Consider the following 23,161-nt stretch of genomic DNA (forward strand, 5'->3'; position numbering starts at 1 on the left):
CTCAGAAGGCCGAGTTCAAGTTGTCGGGGATGCAGTCGCTGCGCAGGAAACTCGAATCTGCTGCCAAGGCCAATAATGAATTCAAGACTCAAGTTGAAACGCTTCGGGAGTAGTTGTCCAAGACGGGGGAGAAGCTTAAGGCTGCCGAGGAGAAAACTACGTCTATTGAGGAGAAATTGAAGAGACCTCTGATGCCACCGTGTCCCGTCTAACCGAGCGAAAGATGAATTTGGAGAGCCAGCTCAATGCCGCGCAAGGTCAGTGGTGCGGAATTTCTAACCACAAAATAACCGGCAAGTGTACTGGGTCGTACCAAGTAATACCTTACGTGAGTAAGGGTCGATCCCACGAGGATTGATGGATTAAGCAACAATAGTGTTTGATAGGATTAGTTAGACAAACTGAAAAGAGTGTTTGAATATTCAAAGAGCATTAAATAGAAGACAGGGAAATGATTAATTTGGGAATAAAATATGGAGAAACAGTTAAGGCTTCAGAGTTATCTATTTTCTGGATTGACTTTTCTTATTAACTATTTTAATAATGTAGAATTTAATTTCATAGCAAACTATTTGTGACTAGACCCTAACTCCTTAGACCTTCCTAGTCTCCTCTAAAATTCATCAATTGCCAATTCCTTGGTCAATTAATTCCTATTAGAGGGTGATGATCAAATTTCCAGTTTATATGCCACAAGAATTCTAATTATCCAAAAATAAAGAGATTATATGTCACGTATCCCGTTAAATACAAAAAATTAGAAATTCAAGATAATATGTTTTCAAGCTATTGTTCAAGTAAAGAGCTTTTCCAAGTTATACAAGAGCTCAATTAGAACATGGGTCATACTTCCGTTCCACCCAAATTCATAAAATAGAGAACGAAAACAATTATTGAAATATAAATCAAAACATGAATTAAAATAGAAAAATAATATTACCAATCCATACAATAGACAGAGCTCCTAACCTTAACAGTGGAGGATTAGTTGCTCATGGTTCAGAGTAGAAAAATAAGGATTCTAATTGGGAATGGAATGGGATCCTCCCCAGGACCTCTCAAAGGAAGGAAAGCTTCTTCCTTTTATAACTAATCTTAATAAATTTAAAATCTAATATCTAAAACTAAAAATTAAAATAATATATTTTCCTAATTTAAGATTTGAATTTAAATTTGAATTAATTAACAGATCTTCAGTTGATGGGTGGGGACCACTTGTTCTGTCCATTCTGTAGCTTCTAATCTGTGTTTTCTGGGCTGAAAATTGAGTTAAAACAGCCCAGAAATCGCCCCCAACGTTTTTCTGCATTTTCTGCACGTGGCGCATGTGACGCATCCGCGTCGTCCACGCGTTCACGTCATTTGTGCAGATTCCAGTCCATGCATTCGCGTCAGGCATGCGATCGTGTTATTGCGATTTCCTCCATTCTGCGCGGTCGCATGAGCCATGCGTCCGCGTCAGTATTCGCTGGTCATCTCCTTGGCTTCTTCTCTTTCTCTGCAGAAACTTCATCAAATCCATCCGAATGCTACCTAAAATAAATAAAATTGCACAAAACTCAAAATAGCATCCATAGTGGCTAAAATATAATTAATTCTTAATTAATTCTTAATTAAATTCAACAATTTAGGTGCAAATTCACTAGGAAAATATAGGAAAGATGCTCACGTATCAGTTGGGTGGTCACTTTGGAGAAGAAACGCGATGCGGCCGTCTCGTCGGCTAAGGCTGCTCAAGCTGAGGCCGAGGAGCTTAAGAAGAAGCATAAAGAGACCGTGAAACAGGAAAAAAGCGCGATCTTCATGACTGAAGAGGCTCTCAAAGCCCAGGTGAAGATCGTGGCTCCTGATTTCGACACGTCGGCAATTGGGGTCTTTTAAACAATCAAGGATGGCAAGATTGTCGACATGCCCAAAATGTGATCTCTTTGTACTTTTTGTATGGATCTGTGATTATGTTGTAGACCTTTGTGGAACTTACTTTTGTTATACTTTAATAGTCACTTGGTCGGCTTGTGGTTATCATCTTTCTCTGCTTATCTGGTAGCATTTTCGTTTTGTTTTGCTACCGTTTTGTCGGTGTAGGCTTGTCGCTCGTGTTCGTTTACCGTTATGTTGGTAACTCAGCGAAGCCAAGTCGTGGCTTTGCTATTGCTGTAGCCGTTTGTTATGGCTTTAATTTAGTTGGCTCCCAGGGTGATCAGTCCCGAGGCACCGTATCGTTGTCCCGTTTACCATGTGTTATAAGGAACATGTTGTCGTGGGACGCATAAATGGCCGAAAGTAAATGAGAGGGTAATTTCAACAAGTAAAACATTAATCGATAACTAAACAAGTCTATTGTCATAATGAGTACTTAACAAAAGTAAATCACTGAGCTCATCAGATTGCCTGATCGGCGTGGTTAAGCTAGGAATAGAATCTTCTCAAGTTACCTGCATTTCATGTTCTCGGGACTTCTTTCCATCGAGCTTCTCCAATTTGTAGGCGCCCTTGCCAATCACCTCTTTGACTCTGTAGGGGCCTTCCCAGTTTGCCGCCAGCTTACCTTCTCCCTGAGTCGGTAACCCGATATCGTTGCGCCACAAGACAAGGTCGTTTTGCTGAAATTCCCTTTTGAGCACTTTGGTATTGTAGCGCAGGGCCATTCTTTGCTTTAGTGATATTTCTGACAAATGGGCTATCTCCCTAGCCTCATCTACTAGGTCCTTTTCCACCGCTTCCTCTACTCCCCTCAGGAGTAACCGTGGGCTCGGCTCGCCAATCTCTATAGGTATTATTGCGTCCACCCCGTACGTCAGGCGGAAAGGGGTTTCTTTTGTGGACGACTGCTTGGTTGTTCGATAAGACCAGAGAACCGATGCGAGTTCGTCGGCCCATGCACCTTTTTTGTTATCCAGCCGCTTATTGAGGCCCAGTAAGACGACCTTGTTTGCAGCCTCGACTTGACCGTTCGTCTGAGGATGCTCTACAGAGGAAAACTTCTGCTTTATGCCCAGGCCGGTGAGGAATTCCGCGAACTTTTTGTCAGCAAAATGTGTCCCGTTATCAGAGATAACGACTTCCGAGATGCCGAATCGAGTTATCACCTGCCTCCACATAAACTTTCGACAATTGGCTGAGGATATGCTGGCCAGTGGTTCAGCCTCTATCCACTTGGTGTAGTAGTCGATAGCAACTATGAGGTATTTGACTTGCCCCGGGCCAACCGAGAAAGGTCCTAGTAGGTCGACTCCCCACTGTGCGAAAGGTCCGGAGGACATCAATAGGCTTAGCTCGGTTGCCGGCGCTTTGTGGAAGTTGGCGTTCTCTTGGCACTTGACGCATTTCCTTACGAAGTCTTTGGAGTCCACCATCATCGATGGCCAATAATATCCAGCTCGGATGAGCTTTTTTGCTAGGGCTTTGCCCCCGATGTGGTGACCACAGCACCCCTCGTGGACCTCTTTGAGTACGTAGTCCGTTTGATCGGGATGCAGACACTTCAGTAAGGGCTGACTGAGCCCTTTTTTAAATAGTTGACCTTGTATGATTGCATATTTGGCTGCCTCCCTTCTCAACGCTTTGGCTACCTTCTCGTCAGCGGGGAGTTTGTCGTTTTCTAGGAAATCAGTGATGGGGTCCATCCAGGAGGGGCCTATCTTTGTCAAGTGGAGGGCAACCGTTGGTTCTTTTATCATGCCTTAAATGAGGGACCGGTTGCCGACTCCCGGTTTCGTGCTCGCTAGCTTGGATAGGAGGTCTACCCGTGTGTTCCTTTCCATTGGAACGTGTTGGACCGCGACCTCCTCGAATTGTTTGCTCAGCTCTCTGACCTACTCCAAGTACTTCTGCAACAGCGAGTCTCTGGCTTGGTAGCTTCCATTTACTTGCGAGGTGACGACCTGTGAGTCAATGCACCCTTCCAGCCTCGTAGCCCTGACTTCCCGAGCTAAGATCAAGCCGCCCAGGAGGGCTTCGTGCTCCGCTTGGTTGTTCGATACGGAAAACTCGAACTTGATTGATTGTTCGTATATGACCCCAGCAGGGCTTTCCAGGATGATCCCGGCACCTCCGGACGTTTGGTTGGAGGCCCCGTCCACATGGAGCCTCCACCGTATGCCCGCCTCCTCGGTTGGGTCCCCCGTTACTTCTACCAAGAAATCTGCCATTGCTTGTGCCTTAATCGCATGTCGGGGCTCATATCGCAAATCGTACTGAGATAACTCGATGGCCCAAGTCATCATTCTTCCCGCTAAGTCAGGTTTTTGGAGCACTTGGCGAATTTCTTGGTCCGTTCTCACGACCACTTGGTGACCTTGGAAGTATTGCCGTAGTCTTCGGTAAGAGGTTAGCAGTGTCAGAGCCAGCTTCTCCAATTTGCTGTATCTTAGTTCTGCTCCTTGCAATGCTCTACTCACGAAGTAAATTGGTTGTTGAACCTTCCCTTCTTCCCGTACCAGGACTGCCGCCATCGCTTCCTCCGTTATGGCCAGGTACAGGTAGAGCGGTTCCCCGGCTTTGGGCTTCCCGAGCATGGGTGGTGTTGCGAGGATCTCTTTGAAATGCTTAAATGCTTCCTCACACGCCGGGGTCCATTCAAACAGTATCCCTTTTTTCATAAGGTTGAAAAATGGCTGCGTCCTAGCAGCCGACGCTCCAAGGAAGCAGGATAAGGCGGTGAGTCTACCTGACAACCTCTGAACGTCCTTGACACAGCCCGGACTTTTCATTTGGAGTATTGCTTGGCACTTTTCCGGGTTGGCTTCGACCCCCCTTTGGGTTATCATGAACCCTAGAAACTTTCCTGCTTCCATGGCAAAGGCACATTTGAGTGGGTTGAGCCTCATGCCGTGTTGTCGGAGGGAGGCGAACACATTCCCCAGGTCGCTTATGAGGTCCTCAGGTCAGGTGGTCTTTGCGAGGATATCATCTAAATACACCTCCACCCTTTTGCCTATGAGGTCATTAAATATCTTGCTCATTAGCCTTTGGTACGTTGCCCCAGCGTTCTTCAGGCCGAATGTCATTACCTTGTAGCAATATATCCCTCCCGGTGTTATGAACGTTGTTTTCTCTTCATTGGGCCGGTGCATCGGTATCTGATTATAGCTAGAGTAAGCATCCATAAAGCTTAGGTACCGATATTCTACCGCTGCGTCAACGAGTGCATCAATGTTGGGTAGGGGGTAGCAATCCTTGGGGCATGCTTTGTTGAGGTCAGAGTAATCCACACACATCCTCCATTTACCATTGTGCTTTTTCACTAGAACTACATTCGACAGTCATGTCGAGTAGTCGAGTTCTCGAATAAATCCTGCTTCGAGGAGGCTAGCCGTCTGCCTGGCCACCTCCTCTGCTCGCTCTTGCGACATTTTCCTTCTCCTTTGAGCTACCGGTCTAGCCTCGGCCATCACGGCCAAGTGATGTGACATGAGTTGGGGGTCTATCCCCGGCACGTCGGCTGGCGTCCATGCAGATAGGTCGTCGTTAGCCCTTATCATTTCCATTAGAGGTCCCTTTAGGTCATGTGGGAGGTTTCTGTTTATGTAGGTGAACTTCTCCTCAGTGTCCCCGACTCTGAACCTCTCTAAGTTCCCTTCTGGTTCGGGTCTCGGCTTGTCGCTGACTCTGGCGTCCAAGTCGGCAAGGAACACCCCCGATGCCTCTTTAGATTTCTTCCTTAAGGAGAGGCTGGCATTGTTGCAAGCGACTGCCGTTTCCAAGTCTCTTTTTATGGATCCCACGGATCCGTCGTCAGCTGTGAACTTCATTATCAACATCTTTGTGCTGATCACTGCTCCGAGGTCGTTGATATTCTTCCTCCCTAGGATGACGTTGTAGGCCGTGGAGTCTTGTAGAACCACGAACTCGGCCATTACCGACCTTCGCCCATATCCTGATCCTACAGATATTGGTAGAGGGATTATCCCATCTGCCTTGATGAAGTGGTCGCCCAAACCTACCACACCATGCTGGTGCGTCTTTAAATCGGCATCCTATAGGCCCAAGGCGTCGAACACGTTGCGAAACATGATATTCGAGTCAACCCCGGTGTCCACGAGGATCTGTTTGATGAGGCCGGTTCCCACTCTGTCCGTGATGACCATGGGCGGGTTTTCCGCAGCCTCATCAAACCATTGGTCCTCTGGACCGAATGAGATGGGTGGGAGCCTTTTGGAGCTTTGCACAGAGGATGAGGAAACCGCCAGGACCTTGGCGTCTTTCTTGTGTGCCGACCTCGACCTTGGAGGTGCGTCTCTTGCCGTTACCACGTTCACTATGGTAAGGATGTGTTCGTTGTCCTCTGGCTCGTGACGTCGCTTTGCCACATGGGTCTTGTCCTCTCCTTCACGGTCGCGATCTTGCCTCCTTGGCTCCCTGATGAGATGGGAGAATTCGGCCAGTTTCCTGTCCCGGATCGCTTGTTCCAGTGCATCCTTCAGGTCGAAGCAATCCTTGTCTTGTGTCCATAGCCTTTGTGATAATCACAATAGAGGCTCTTGTTTCCCCCGGTTCGGTCCTTCAGAGGTCGGGGCTTCGACAAAATTCTTTTATCTGCTATCTCTTGATAAACTTCTATGATGGGGACGGTGAGGGGGTGTAATTGGTGAATTTCCCGATCGAGGAAACGGCTTGGGTGTCTTGCTCGGACCGCCGTCTCTGGCGTGTTCCTTCTGTCTTTCTCCACTTCCGTGCTTCCGGGTTTGATTGTAGGAGGGCTGCCGTTTATTGGCGGCCACGACCTGGCTGACTTCTTCATCGTTAATGTATTCCCTGGTTACACTTTGGATCTCATGCATTGTCCACACCGGCTTCGTGGTGAGGTGCTTTCTGAAGTCCTCGTTTAAAAGTCCATTCGTCAGGCATAGGCTAGCAACCAAATCAGTCAACCCGTCGATCTCCAAGCACTCGTCGTTGAACCGGTCTAGATATTTCCTGGTCGGTTCATCGGACCTCTGCGTCACCCCGAGCAGATTGATCGGGTGCTTTGCCTTTGCGATTCTGGTAGTAAATTGGGCTAGGGAGGTGTGGCTAATATCCGAAAACCTGGCCACCGAGCCCTGCGGGAGGCTGTTAAACCACCGTATTGCAGGTCCCGCGAGAGTGACCGGGAAAGTGCGGCACCTTACCTCGTCTCCCACTCCCTCCAGGTTCATCCTGGCCTCGAAGGCCGTAAGGTGCTCCTGCGGGTCTTGGGTTCCGTCGTACCTCATGTCTGTCGGCTTGTCAAAGTATTTTGGCAGCCGGACTTCGAGGATAGAACGATGAAATGGGGTTGCGCCCATTATCACTGGTCCCCGCATTCTCCTTGTTCTTCCCTCGCCGTCTTCCCGTCGACCGTCTTCCCGGTCTCGATCTGTGGTGCGTCTCCTTTCGCGCCTGGTGTAGATGATGGGGTCGCGGCGTCTTCTTGGGCGTCCTTCCTCCCTGGCGCTCTCGGGCTCAGATCGTGGGCTAGCTGTTCGCCGGGAGTGGCTTCTCGGAGGGGAACGGGAGTAGCTTGATTCGGGAGTTTGTTGGCGATGTTTCCGATCTGCCAGGCGGCGCTCTAGGTCCTGTATCCTGTGACGCAGTCCCTACATTATTCTGGCGCTGTTGTCGCCAGTTCTCCCGAAGGGGCGCCTTTCTTGAGATCGTGAGGTTCGTCGTGGAGGGGACCTCGTGCGCTCCCGGGAGGAAGCCACAGAGGCTTCCCCTCTGCGCTCGGTCTCGCGGCCTATTCCTCCTGGGTCCAATACAACGTCCATTCAGGCGTTCCTCACAGACGGCGCCAATGTACGGTAGGTCGAGTACCAGACGACTCGGGTAGATACTTCGATTGATGAGAGGGAGTCTCGCCTGGTTGACTGGTTTCGGGTTACTGGTTGGAGTAACCGACGTTCCGAGCTCTTCGTGTTGAAAAAGGGGGGTGTCACCTGTAAAGACACTCCGACGCTCTAGTTAGTCAAGTGTGCAGGTGAATGATGTGAGAATGGTATGTGACGTACCTTGGAGGAAGGGTAGGACCCTCCCCATATATACCATGTCAGAGGTGGGTCCCACAAGGGCAGGCCCACCTTCTTCGAAGCTTCCTTTGCACAGCTGTAGCAGAGCTGTCAGGGACGCGTGTCCGGGTCGGTGATTGAGCGCCTCACTCCCGACCGTTCGGGTCGGGTGGTCCTCGGGTTGGGCCGGCCTGCAAATGGTCTGGGCCAGGCCGTAACACTAAGTATACGCCAAAATCAGTTACCAAAGTCAGGAACTAAAATCAGACACCAATATAAAATACATGTTAAAATATAAATATACATTGAAAATAAATAAAATAAATCAAATCACACGTATTTATACATAAATACATTAGCGGTTAATTTTAGTGTACAAATCTCTTATTTTATTAATTAGAATTTAATTAATTAGAATAATTATTTATGTTCATAATTTGTTGATTGAGCATTCTTAAAAAAATGTTGAAAATTACTCATTTTATTTTATTATATTTTGTTTTAATTTTTTAAATTTCTTGTTTTGTAGGTGTGGTCATCACTTCTGCTATGCTTGTGGAAAGCCGTGGAATCAGTACCATGGTTGTACATAAATAGATATCACTAGGAGTTTTAATATTTTATCAACAACTTAGATTGCAAGTGGCAGATTTACTATTTTCATTAGTTAAAATTTGTTGTATAGCTGGAATGCATGCTGATTTTGGGTGTGTTTATTTCAAACGTATATTTAGTTTTTTTGAAAGTTTCACTTTGTAGTTTGACTATTTTTTCTTCTAAACATACTCTCCAATTTAAATTTAGCCAAAACTAAAAATTATAACTTTTGTGTTTATATTTTTATGTTAGATTAAAATTTATTTTCTATTTACCAATTTTATTCTTCATTGTTCATATGATCAATTTTATTATTTTTTTATAATATGATCAATTTTATTATTTTTTTTATAATATTTTTTTTCTAATACTCTCTCATGGGCATTATTACTCTTTATAGAATTCTTATTATTTTTTGTTTATATAAATTTTTTACTTGTTATTTTTGTATGGAATAATAATAATAAAATTATAGCGTACTACAAAAAGTACTAAGAGTACTCAGAATAACTATATAAAAACAAAAGGAATGTTAGGGAGCCAGCAATATTGGTGTTTTGTAACCATCAATTGACCATCAATAATATTTTTAATGGTGTGAGATTACATCTAATGGCGGGAGATCACTCACTTTTATTTTTATGGTTAAGTGCTGGCCAGAAAACACAAAAGTTGCTGGCCCCTATATTTTTCCTAAAAACAATATAAAAAATTTTTTAGATTTATTTCCATCACTATCAAGATAATATTTAATTTTTATTATTTTTAGTACTCTCTTTTGTAGTTGTAATTCTCGTGTACTATGTGTACTATATTTTAGTGTAATTTTTGTATAATATAAATTATAATCTCATTAAAAAAGACAAATTAAATAAAAAAATTAATCATAGGTAATAATAAAATCATAAATATTGAATTCTAAAATAATATTAAGATTATTGAGAGTATTAGAATAAGAGTATGATGTAAAAGAATACTAAATTAATATTTTGATGTTAATACTTAAAATTTAAGAAAAATATAATATATATATATATATATATATATATATATCTAAAATTTATATTTTTATAATTTAAATTAAAAATATATTTACTAATTTTTTGATATGTTATTTTTATTTTAGTAAATAAATATTAATTTTATTATATAATTAATTAATAAGATCTATTCAAATATCTAAATTAAAATGATAGAATAATATAAGAAAATTATTTAAGTCTATGTCTATTTTAGTAATTTTTTTTATCTAAAAGTGATTTTAAGTAGTGTAATTCAAACAACATTTATTTTACTATAATCCATTTTGATATAAAGATTACTAAGCATAAAATACTTTAACACAAACTTACTTTTCATCGAAATCAAGTTTGCAAAATCAATTTTATACAAACTCCCGTTTGTAAACTGTAATCCAAACACATACTTTGTTGTTAATCATGTTCGTCGTAAGTATTTCTGTTATTTAAGTAAGGCTCTGTAAACAATTTAATTAAACTTTTTTTAAAAAAATAATTTAAATAATAAATATTTATATGAAAAATAATTTATAAATAAATTATTTTATATTTAATTTTTTAGTTTTAAGAGTCTTTATTTAAAAAAAAAAAGATAAAAAAAAATTTTATTATAAGAATTCTTTGTTTTTTAACTTCTCTATAAGCAATTAAATAATTTTTTAAGAAGTTACACTTTAATTTTGAAAGTGGTACCAAACGTAAATATTATACCTTTTTATAAGTTAGAAAAAAATGTTACTTATGAACCTATTCAAATTGGTCTTAATTTAATTTTTAGTTTTTTTTTAAACTCATGAGATAAATATTATATTTTTATTATATTATATTTATTTATTTAATTTATTTGATTGATACGGAATATTAAAAATTCATTAAGATATTTGTTACTAATTCATATATTTATATTTAAATATTTTTTTTAAAATTGATAATAATATATTTTATTTTTTTGAATAAGTTTTTATCTTTTATGAAATAATGTATTTATAACCAACCTTTAAAAATTAGTTAGAAAACACGGTTGGGTATTAATATATCTAATCTTTTTTTGTATTATCTAAATCTAAATCTTTTTTTATCTTTATTTAGATTTTTGAAACGATAAATTGTTAAAGGCTTTTAACCATACACATATGTCTTATACTCTTATTCCTAATGTTAGATGTACGAAGCAAATTCGGTCTATTAGTCTTAGTAGTGTCTTTTATAAAATCATCTCTAAGATTCTAGTATATAGAATGCAGTTTGTTATGAACAGAATAATCAGTGACAATTAAAGTGCTTTTGTTAAAGGAAGGTTAATAAGCGACAATGTTCTTATAGCTCTCTGAAAAATAAGAGGTATAGAGAATGGGATTTAGCTCTGAAGCTGGACATGAGCAAAGCATATGATAGGGTGGAATGGTCTTTTGTTTGGAATGTCATGAAGAAGTTGGGTTTCTATAAAAAATGGTTAGATTGGATTCAGGAATGTGTGATGACGGTTTCTTATTCTGTTACTGTGGATGGTCAACCTCATGGCTAATTTAAGCCATGTAGAGGGCTGCGACAAGGCGACCCTCTCTCTCCCTATCTATTTCTATTTTATGCAGAGGGACTCTCCCATCTGCTCCACAGAGGAGAACAGAGATAGAATATTTTTGGATTGAGACTCAATCACAGATGCCCTAGAATCAGTCATTTATTTTTTGTAGATGACTCTATCCCATTCAGTCGGGCCTCGGAAGGAGATTGTCAGAACTTACTGAGTATTCTACAAGTATATGAAGAAGTCAGTGGACAAGTGGTTAACTTAGATAAATCTTCAGTCTTTTTCAGCAACAACACTCTAATTCGGCTCGGGACCGGTTAGCAGAGATATTACAAGTTTCCCATGTCGGTAATCAGAACAAACACCTTGGATTGCCTTCGATTGTTCAGAGATCGAAAAGAGCAACATTTAATTACATAAGGTAGCGTTTGTTTTGAGGTATTGAGACAGAGACTGGGAGACTGAGACTCAGTATCATGTTTGTTGGTTCAGAGACTGGTACTAAAATTTCTGTCTCTGTCTCTACAATTTCAGTATTTCAGTACCTCCAAGAAGTAGGGACACAGGGGACTAAATTTTTTTGAGATGGAGACCAAAACTTTAATAACATTTTATACTTAAAATACCCTCATTTCAACTAATTAATTCCAATTTTACCCTTTGTGCACATTAAATTAGAGTTTCATTCTTGTTTCAATTTCTGTCTCCCATTTTGCATCAAACAGAATACTGAGATTTATTCCAATCTCTGTCTCTTAGTCTTTGTCTCTCAGTCTCAGCCTTTCCGTCTCTATTTCTCCACCAAACGCTACCTAAGAGACAAGGTAAATCAAAAACTACAACACTGGAAGAGAGCTCTCTTGTCTCCGAGTGGCAGAGAGGTTTTGATCAAGGCAGTAGCCACAGCGGTTCCATTGTACACTTTGAGTTGTTTCAAGCTACCAGACACCCTAATGGAAGATATACAACGTTCTATGCTCAATTTTTGGTAGGGCCAAAAAAGGGATGAAAGAAGAATACATTACATTGGGTGGAAAATTACATGCAGACCGCTAGCTCAAGGAGGACTGAATTTCAAAGATTTAAAGGCCTTCAACATTGCAATATTAGCAAAGCAAGGGTGGAGACTTTTAAAGCGGCCAAACTCCCTGCTATCAAAGGTGTACAAAAGTAAATACTATAAATAAACTAATTTTCTAAGAGGAGAAGCAGGGAACAACCCATCATGGGACTGGAAAAGTGTATTAGAAGGAAGAAAAGTCTTAGAAAAAGGCCTACTATGAAAAATTGGAAGAGGTATCTCAGTAAGGATCAGAAAAGATTCTTGGGTCAAGAAATTTACTACAATTACTCCTAATTCTAATGTTAGACCAGAACCAATACCAATTTGAGTTTCAAACCTCATATTACCAAACAAACAATGGAATCAGAATAAAATCAGAGAATGGTTCAGTCCAAAAATTTCTCAAGCAATTATACAGACCAATATAAAGAATTGGCCATGAATCTTACCTGGCAGAATTGGAAAGTTAGAAATGAGTTGATATTTGAGCAGCGAAGGAAGACTCCATGGATATGTCTCGAAGAAGCTCGAAAGACAGCAAGTGAAAGACCAAGAACATGTTAAATCCCTAAAATTGAGTCACTTGTAATAGCATAGGTTTTGTCTTTTGGTGGAACTTTTCCTTTTCTTTTCTTTTGTGTGTAGTCTAATTGAACTTTTCTCTTTCTTAATAAAATTTAATTACCGTTGAGAAAAAAAATCATAGATAATAAACATGATTATAGATGTGTATAAATGTATATATAACATAACAATCAATTTGGTGAGTTGTTTTCTTTCTTACTTTAGTTCTTCTATACGCACTCTCTCTTCTTCAATTCATTTTCTTTCTTACTTTAGTTCTTCTATACGCACTCTCTCTTCTTCAATTCTTGAATCAATTTTCTTTCCTCACGTATTCCTCATCTGCAGAGGAATGGGATGACTACTGACAAATCTGAGTTGGTTTCTTTAATTACTTCTATATTAATAATCACAATATTAATAATGAAGATCCAATGGTTAAGATGATGAAACCACATAATAAAGGCATAGAGCTATCAAGAAGCTGTGATTTTAAGCCATCGTGAGAGATGTTCGAGACTCTAAAATGTAGCCACAATTTTTGTAGGTTTTGCATGCAAGAATACATTGCTTCATGTCTTAGGGACATTATTGTCATTGTGCCTTGCCCTAATTCAAAATACAAGATTGAGTATGAATCTGAATATTTTTGTTTTCTTCTTCTTTTTGAAGTGTTCAAGAGATGACAGAAAATGATCAAAGATTGTAACACTTTAATTTTAGATAAATAATTGAATAAGAACCCTAATAATCATGTTGATGATGATGAAGAGAATAGCAATGTCAAAAAAGATGCTACAGTGGTGATTGAATCAGATGATGATAATGTTGATTATGAAATCCTATTCATGTTGATGATGATTAAGAGAATAGCGATGTCAAAGAAGATGCTACAGTGGTGACTGAATCGGATGATGATGATGTTGATTATGAAAATATCGTCGACAAGAAAAAGAAGAAGAATAAGAAACGTGATAGGAATGTTTATTAGAATTTGCATAGGCTATGATCAATTTTTTGAGAAGATATCATAAATTTAGCTTTTTTATTTCATATTTGAGTTGTGAATTTTAGTTTTTTTTTTTAAGCTTAGTATAGTTTTTCATTTGCATAGGCCATGGTCTCTTTTACTTTTATTTTGAAGTAAATTTTTTTTAATAGAAGTGATAAAATAACTTTTAAGAAAGAGAGAAGTTATATTTTTCTATTTCTTCAAATATTTTGAATTAACTTTTTTGAAAGTCAAAAGTATTTTTTAAAAGTGGTACCAAACACGCGTAATGTGATTTTTCATAATTTAAAAGTAAAAAATATCTTTTGCTACTTCCCAAACCAAGGGTCAGTTTGGATTAACTTTTGAAAAAAATATTTATTTTTTATTTTTAAAAAAATCTTTTTTTAACCAACAAAAATTATTTTATATCTGGATAGACTTTTTGAAAAGAGTTTTGAAGTATTAAGTGTTTGTTTGGACACTATTAAATCAATAAATGAAAAAGTTTTTTTTTTCTATTTTTTAGTGTGTTTGACAAATTCTAATAGTAAAAGTAAAAGTATTAGAAAAAAAACATCTTTTTCGAGAGAGTTATCATTTACATCTTTTTTTAAAAGATCTTTTTTTCTTAAAAAAGATATTTTCACATAATAAATGAACAAAAAAGTACTTTTATCTTATTTTACTAAAACATAATTAATTGATAAAAAGATCTTTTTACATGAGATATCCAAATATAAAATCACTTTTACTTTTGTAAAAGATCTTTTAAAAAAATATCGTTTGAAAAAATATCTTTTTCGAAAATGGCACCAAGCAAGCCCTAAAAACGCTTTTGTTTTTGCTTTTTTTTTATAAATAAAAGTACTTTTTTAAAAGACGTATCCAAATATGTTTTAAATTGAATAATAGTACTTTATTTAAAAAAATACTTTTTCACTAAAAAAACCAATCCAAACTTGAACTCTTAGTTCATAAAAAAGACTTGGATATATAGTATTATTCTTTAAAATTTAATTAAGATATTTGTAATTAATTAATAAGATATATTTATATTTAGAAAAAATGACAAATAGATCTTTGACCTTTTAATCTGCGGACATTGAAGTTCTCTAGGATTTGAAAATACATTTAAGTCCTGACATTTTTAAAACCTGGACATATGGACCCCTCATGTTCACTTGGGTCTGTCAGACCTAATAGAAAAATCAAACGTGACTCCCGTTGTATGACCTGATCGATACGAATGCACACGTGTGAGAGTTTTTAAAATAGAACAAATTAGACTTAAATTTTAAAGAAGTTAAGAACTTAAATGTATTTTTATATCATCAGAAATTCAAATGTTCACAGACCAAAAAATTAAGGCAGGATAGATTTATTTTTTTCTCTTATATTTAAATATTTTCTCTTTTAACTTGATAGTGCTTTATCTTTTTGAATTAGTTTTTATTTTTTAAATACAATGTATCCATAACTAACTTTTAAAAATCAGTTAGAAAACATGAGTGACTATTAATATATCTAATTTTTTTGTGTTATCTAAATCTAAATCTAAATTTTCTTGTCTTTATTTAAGTTTTAGGAACGATAGAATCTATCTTAGATAAGAGTAATATTTTATATTTAAATTTTTTATGAACCAAGTTTAATCAAATTAAACAATAAAACTTGAAATAATATTAATCATAATTGATTTATTTTTGTTACGTTAGACTAATTTAATTAGATTTTATTAATAAAAAAACTTAAATATGTAGTATTATTTCTTAAATAATGAACATAATTATTGATATGTATATATATAACATAACAATCACCTAGATCAGACATCAAAAAATATGAGAGACACCACATTATTATAGATTGTTTTGTGCCCAGTGTAAAGTTGCATGGCATGGTGGAATAGAATGTGGGGAGTTTATGAGTTTGAATGAAAATGAAAGAGCGAAGGAAGATTTATGGTGATGAATCTTGCAAAGGCTAAAGAGACGGAGAAGATGTTCTAAATGCAGAATCTATGTTGAAAAGAATGAGCGATGTTCACATATTTTTTGTAGATTTGGTTAATTTATTTTTAATGAACAATTAGTCTTTTTTTATGGCTCTATTTCTTTTAATTATGTTTATGTTCACAATTTATTGATTGATCGTTTCTTAATGAAAAATTATGATTCTGTTTTTTAGTTCATGTTTCTTGTATCATCACAATTTATCTTTATAATTTAAATTTGACTAATTATCAATATAATATCATTTCTAATGAACAATTAGATAAAAGATGTTTTTAATGTGAACTTGTTTGATTGTAATAACAGCCAAGTCTTTTTATCTTATTGATTAGAGATTTAATTAATTAGGAGAATGCTCTTTTTCGGTACAATTTTTTAATGTTAATGTTTCTTTATTTTTTTTTATTCTGTTTCTTTTAATTATGTTTATGTTTGTAATTTGTCGATTGAGCATTCCTAATAAAAAAATGATGGCATTGTTTCTTTTAAGAATAAGCATAGGAAGTTAATTTTTTAATTAGTTAATATTAATTATTTTAGATGGTTAAATTATGTTTTAAACTTTTTTTTAGGATTTATTCTTTAGTCTTATGATATAAGATTTAGAAATTTAAAGTTAAAAATATATAATTTATAAAAAAAATGGCTATTTGGAGGATGAAAAGTGGGATAGAAGCTGATTACTAATTGAACTCTTGATTAATTACGGTTTTATTTTTTAAATTTGAACTCAACTCATGTTTCTCATAACAGCTAGCATAATCTTATATTTCATAATTTGAACTTGACTAATTAACCGTATAGTATCTAATTAGTACTATCTTTTTTATTTAAATTAACTTTAATTTGTAAATTAATTTAGTTTTATTTTATTATATTTTGATTTATTTTTTAAATTTCTTATTTTGTAGGTGTGGCCATCACTTCTACTAAAAATTTTAATATTTCTCAACAATTTAGATTGCAGGTGGCAGATTAACTATTTTCATTAGTTAAAATTTGTTGTATAGCTGTAATGCATGCTAATTTTGTTGTTAATTATGTTCGTTTTAAGTACTTATATGTTATCTAACTAAGACCCAACAAAAAATTTAATTAAATTTTTTTAAAAAAATAACTTAAATAATAAATATTTATATTAAAAATAATTTGTAAATAAATTATTTTATATTTAATTTTTTAATTTTAAAATTATTTATTTAAAAAGAAATAATAAAAAACTAATAAATTTTTTTAAACTTTTTTATAAACAATTAAATAATTTTTTGAAAAGTTATACTTTATCTTTTTATAAGAATAATTTTCTAAAATAAATTATTTACATTTTAATTTTATCAAATTATAACATTTTAAGATTATATATGCAAATACAATTTTTATATTATTATAAAAATCACAATAAAAAATTAGCGGATTAGGTTCACACATAAACCACAAACATAATAAAAAAGAAATCGCCACACACCTACAGCGATTTCTTTACAAACTACAAAAATGCATAAATCGCAATTAGGTATGGGTTTCCAACCATCCCATTCTTATGAGACAAATATTATATTTTTATTAAATTATACTTTTTTATTTAATTTATTTGATTGATACGGTATTTTAAAAATTTATAACGATATTTGTAACTAATTAAAAAATATATTTATATTCAAATATTTTTTTTAATTGATAATAATATGTTTTATCTTTTTGAACCGTTTTTATTTTTTATGAAACAATGTATTCATAATTATCCTTTAAAAATCAATTAAAAAACACGGTTGAGTATTAATATATCTAATTTTTTTTGTGTTATCTAAATCTAAATCTTTTTATCTTTATTTGAATTTTAGAATGGTAGAATCTATCTTATATTTTAGATAATAAACATGATTATGGATGTGTGTATATATAACATAACAATCACTCAAGTGAATTATTTTCTTTCTTAGTTTAGTTCTTGTATAGGCATTCTCTCTTCTTCAATTCTTGAATCACTTTTTGTTCCTCACAATATTCCTCATCTGCAACAGAGGAGTGAGGTGACTACTCCACTAGGGCTGGAAGTGAGTCAAGCCAGCTCATGAGCCAGCTCGAGCTCGACTCGTTAACAGCTCGATAAGCTAAGCTCGTGAGCTGGTGAGCCAAGCTTGAGCTTGGAATTGAGCTCATAAATTAAATGAGCCGAGCTTGAGCTTGGATAAGCTCAGCTCATTAGCTCGTGAGCTGACTCGATTATATATATATATATATATATAATAAGAATCTTAATTATTTAATATTTATATTTATTTTTTACATATAATTTTAATATAGGACATAAATAAAAAATTTATAATTTATTGATAGATAAACAATATATAAAATTGATCTTTTCAAATATTTTTTAAAATATATAAGTTATAATTTATTAATATAGAATTATAGATTATGTATTTATGTTTCTCTTATTTGAGCCAGCTCGTGAGCTCGAGCCAGCTCGTGAGTTTTTAGTGAGCCGAGCTTGAGCTTAAGAAATAAGCTCGATTGTTAATGAGTCGAGCCGTGAGCCAAGCTCAATTTTCGTGAGCCGAGCTTGAGCTTGGTCTAGCTCGGCTCAACTCGGCTCACTTCCAGCCCTATACTCCACAAATCTGAGTTAATTTTTTTAATTCCAATTTTTCGCATCAAGGTCAAGAATGGCATTAAGTATTGACGACAATAATCACAATATTAATAATGAAGATTCAAAAGTTAAAATGATGAAACCACATAAGAATGGCATAGAACTACCCTTTTGTGGAATATGCTGTGATTTCAAGCCATCCTGAAAGATGTTTGAGACTCTAAAATGTGGCCATAATTTTTGTAGATTTTGTATACATGAATACGTTGCTTCATGTCTCAGGAGCAATATTATCATTATGTCTTGTCCTGATTCAAAATGCAAAGTTAAGTATGGACCTGAATACTTTTGTTCTCTTCTTCCATTTGAAGTGTTCAAGAGATGGCAGAAGGTGATCAAAGATTGTAACACTCTAATTTTGGATAAACAATTAGACAAGAACCCTATTCATGTTGCTGATGATGAAGAGAATAGCGATGTCAAAGAAGATGCTATAGTAGTAATTGAATCGGATGATGATGATGTTGATTATGAAAATATAGTCGACAAAAAAAAGAAGAAAAATAAAAAACGTGGTAGGAATGTTTATTAGAATTTGCCTAGGCTATGGTCAATTTTCAAGAAGATATTCTAAATTTAGCTTTTTTACTTCATATATTAGTTATGAATTTTGTGGGTTTTTTATTTTTTTTAAGTTTATAGTTTTTCATTTGTATAAGTCATGGTCTCTTTTATTTTGAAGTCAAATTTTTTTTAATAGTAGTGATAAAATAACTTTTAAAAAAGAGAGAAGTCATATTTTTCTACTTCTTCGAATGGGGGATACTCCTATAAACGATTTGGATCCTCTAAAGTTTGAATTTTACTTTAGAGAGTGAAGTGTGATCTTCTACTCTTGATTAGTTTCTCTTTCATATTTATTTTTAGTCCCATCTATAAAATAAATGGTGAAAGATCAAACTTTATTTTCTAAAGTGAAATTCAAACTTTAAAAGATTCAAATCCTCCCATAAAAATATTCCAAACATCTTTTTTTAAGTTATTGATATGTCACATTTTAATTGGTTGTATCTAAAAAACTAATTAATAAATTATTCTTTAAACTCGGTTTAAAAATTCAGTTTAACTCTGTTAGGTTCACATAAACCAAACCGGATCATGCTTAATTTTTTTTTTTAAATTGCTGATACGACGTCGTTCAGCAATCCTAAACTCTACCTTCTCCTCCCTCAACGTCACTCTTCACTGAAGCTCTCGAGCTCTCTCATCTCTCTCGCTGTCGCTCATTGCTCTCGCACTCAAGCTCTCTCCTTCTCTCGTCTCCGGTCTCCCTCACTGTCTCCGGACTGGCACTCAAGCTCGTCGTTGCTCTCTCGGATCCGGTCTATCTCACGGTCTCTGGTCTCCCACTCAGTCTCGGTCGCTCGCTCGCCTTCCCTGCCATCGTCGTCACCGACGGCAGAAGCAGCAGATCCCGGGACTGGTCGTCATCGTCTCTCCCTGTCTCGTCACCGTCTCGCAGTCAGTCCCGCGCCTTCGTTGCGCTCGTCGTTGCCGGCGGCAGAAGCAGCAGGTCCCGGGGATTCCTCCTCGCTGTCAGCAACTCTCGCCGTCAGCTTCCTTCGCGCAACCAGAAGCTGGTCCCGATTTGGTGAGTCCCAACAAATTCCCCTGTTCTTTCCTTTCCTGTTTTGTTGCTGTGTTTGATTTTGGTGCTGAAAATATCACTGAACTACTCTTTTTGTTGCTGAAAATAATCACCGACGTGAATTTGTTACTGATTATCACTGAACCATCCATAATTTGTTGTTGAAAATATCACTGAGATAGATTTTTTGTTGCTGAGACTCATCACTGAGATGAATTGGTTCCTAATTATCGTTACTGAACTTTGATTTTGTTGCTGTTTTACTCAAATAATTACTTAACTAAATCTTTTTGTTGTTGAAAATCATCACTGAGTTGAATTTGTTAGTGATTGAATCTTGAATTTGTTAGTGATTGAACCTTGACTACAATTTGTTAGTGATTTGTTAGCTAAATCTTTTTTTGTCTTTATTTAAATTTTAAGAACGGAAGAATCTATCTAAGATAAGAGTATTGTTACACATTTAAGGTTTTTTTATGAACAAGTTCATTCATGTTAAACAATAAGACTTAGAATAATGCTAGTCATAACTAACTGATTTTTGTTATATTAGACTAATTTGATTAGACTTAATTAATAAAAAATTGGAGTGACTTCCCTTCCAACATTGGGTTGCCTACATGCTGCAAGAACCTTGTTCGGATTCCATGAGAACGGTTGTGTCTCGAGAATCAACAATGATGCCCAAGGATTTAACAAGAAAATCAACTCAGCTGCAAAAAATGTCCAAAAGGCAACTTCCTGATCTTAAGATTGTTGTATTTGATATTTACAAGGCTCTCTATGACCTTGTTGAATCCCCTTCAAAATTTGGTAAGACTGGAATACAATAATCTCATACATGGCATTCATGTCTTGGTGAAAAATCATGTTATCTAATCTTCTAATTAACCTGTCTGATTTAAAATGTTCAACATCCTTATTGTGCAATCCAAAATCACTAGGAGCTTGCTGCAGTGCAACTCTCTTTCAGATTTATGACATTGGAAATGGATTTGGCCATTTTGGTGATGTAAGTTTGCCTAACTTTTGTGTCAACTACCATGTGCTGTGATTTTTATAAACATCTTTGCATAATAATTTGATTGTTTTGATTAATAATTTGATTATCCTCTCTATTGTCTTTTGGCCAATCTATATGATGATGTCATCTCATTTGTTACTAGATTTCAAGCATAGTGGACATTGTAAGAGATAATAATAATTGCATTCATTGAAGATCCTGATGGTTATAAATTTGAACTTCTGGAAAGGGTTCTCTCTCACGAACCTTTAATGCTTCGAGTGGGTGATCTTAATCGATCCATCGAATCTTATGCAATTTCATGTTGGTTTATAGTCTTGTATCTTATTTTCTTTTTGGATCAATTACTTATTTATGTTTATTGTGCTTTTGAATGCTATGCTGTTGTAAGGTTCAATGTTGCTCTTGAATCAACCTGTTCTGTGTTTGCTTCACTCTGATATTTTAATGGCTTTTCTTCTTCCCTTTTTGGCAGTATACCATAGCAATTATGGGTTATGGCCCAGAAGATGAAAATGCTGTTCTGGAGTTGACATACAACTACAAATGAGATGTCTAATAAGGGCGGTTACAATGTAAAGGAAATGTCCTGAACCAAAATGCAAAGGAATCTTGGAGCCTCAGAATTGCATATCAATAATTCCAAAGGAAGTGTTTGAAAGATGGGAGAATGCACTTTGTGAGAATCTTGTTCTTGCAACATCAAAGAAATTCTATTGCCCTTTCAAGAATTGTTCAGCAATGTTGGTGAATGATGATGGGAATGAAGTTGTGACTTGTCCCGAGTGTCCACATTGTCATAGATTGTTCTGTGCACAGTGTAAAGTTGCATGGCATGGTGGAATTAAATGTGGTGAGTTTATGAGTTTGAATGAAAATGAAAGAGAAGGAAGATCTTATGGTGATGAATCTTGCAAAGGATAAGAGATGGAGAAGGTGTTCTAAATGCAGATTCTATGTTGAAAAAAATCAGGGATGTTCACACATTTCTTGCAGGTTTGGTTAATTAATTTCTAATGAACAATTAGTCTTCTTTTTTGGCACAATCTTATAATGTTAATGTTGCACTTTTAGTTATGTTCATGTTTATAATTTGTTGATTGAGCATTCCTAATGAAAAATAATGGCGTTGTTTGTTTTAAGAATAAGTATAGGAAGTTAATTTTCTAATTAGTTAATATTAATTATTTTAAATTTTAAATTATTTTTTAAGCTTTTTTTTTAGAATTTATTCTTTAGTCTTAGGATATAAGATTTATAATATAAGATTTAGTTCCAAAAAAATGGAATTTAAAGTTAAAAGTATATAATTCATAAAACAGTATAATTACGGTCTAAACTGTTTAGATTTAAACTCTTGATTTAATTACGGTTTTATTATTTAGATTTGAACTTAGTTCATGTTTTTTTTATTACAGCATAATCTTATATTTCATAATTTGAACTTGACTAATTAAGAATAGAGACTTGCTACACATACAAGTCTTTTTGGCATACAAGTTTATACAAGTTAACCCTAACTTAATAAAATTCACTTTTATAATGCAAGAAAGAAGAAGAAGAATTTTGAATTATACAAAACTTATCAATACACATACACCAAAAATTTTTAAACAATATAATATAAATGACTTGTATAAACTTGTATGTGTAAATAACTTGTATGTGAAGAATAATTATTAAGAATATAATATCTAATTAGTACTGTCTTTTTTATTTGAATTAATTTTAATTTGCAAATTACTCAAGTTTTATCTTATTATATTTTGATTTAATTTTTTAAATATCTTGTTTTGTAGGTGTGGCCATCAATTCTGTTATGCTTGTGGAAAGCCATGGAATCAGTACCATGGTTGTACATAAATAGATATCACTAAGAATTTTAATAGTTCATCAACTACTTAGATTACAAGTGACAGTTTTACTATTTTCAGAAGTTAAGAAGTTTTTGTGAAGTTGTAATGCATAATGATTTTGTTGTTAATTATGCTCTTTTAAGTACTTATATTATCTAACTAATTTGACTCTGTCATTTTTAAATCTCACAAGATATCATATTTGGTTATTTAATTTATTTTTTTGATATGGTATTTTAAATTTTAATTAAGATATTTGTATCTAATTAATAAGATATATTTATATTTAAAGT

General features: G+C 35.3%; 1 protein-coding gene across 1 annotated transcript; it reads left to right on the forward strand.

Moving 5' to 3' along the window:
* The first annotated feature begins 7,252 nt into the window (after window positions 1–7,252).
* Window positions 7,253–21,741, forward strand: LOC148572969 (uncharacterized). Its single transcript, XM_088505602.1, has 7 exons — window positions 7,253–7,344; window positions 18,623–18,863; window positions 19,060–19,064; window positions 19,543–19,991; window positions 20,619–20,801; window positions 20,933–21,000; window positions 21,488–21,741. Exons 1-7 carry the CDS (start codon window positions 7,253–7,255, stop codon window positions 21,560–21,562), a joined length of 1,113 nt encoding a protein of 370 aa, XP_088361728.1. The 3' UTR covers window positions 21,563–21,741.
* The last annotated feature ends 1,420 nt before the right edge of the window (window positions 21,742–23,161 follow it).

This window comes from Arachis ipaensis, chromosome B2 (genome assembly GCF_059453495.1).
Source record: "Arachis ipaensis isolate K30076 ecotype BB chromosome B2, ASM5945349v1, whole genome shotgun sequence".
Taxonomy (NCBI): domain Eukaryota; kingdom Viridiplantae; phylum Streptophyta; class Magnoliopsida; order Fabales; family Fabaceae; genus Arachis; species Arachis ipaensis.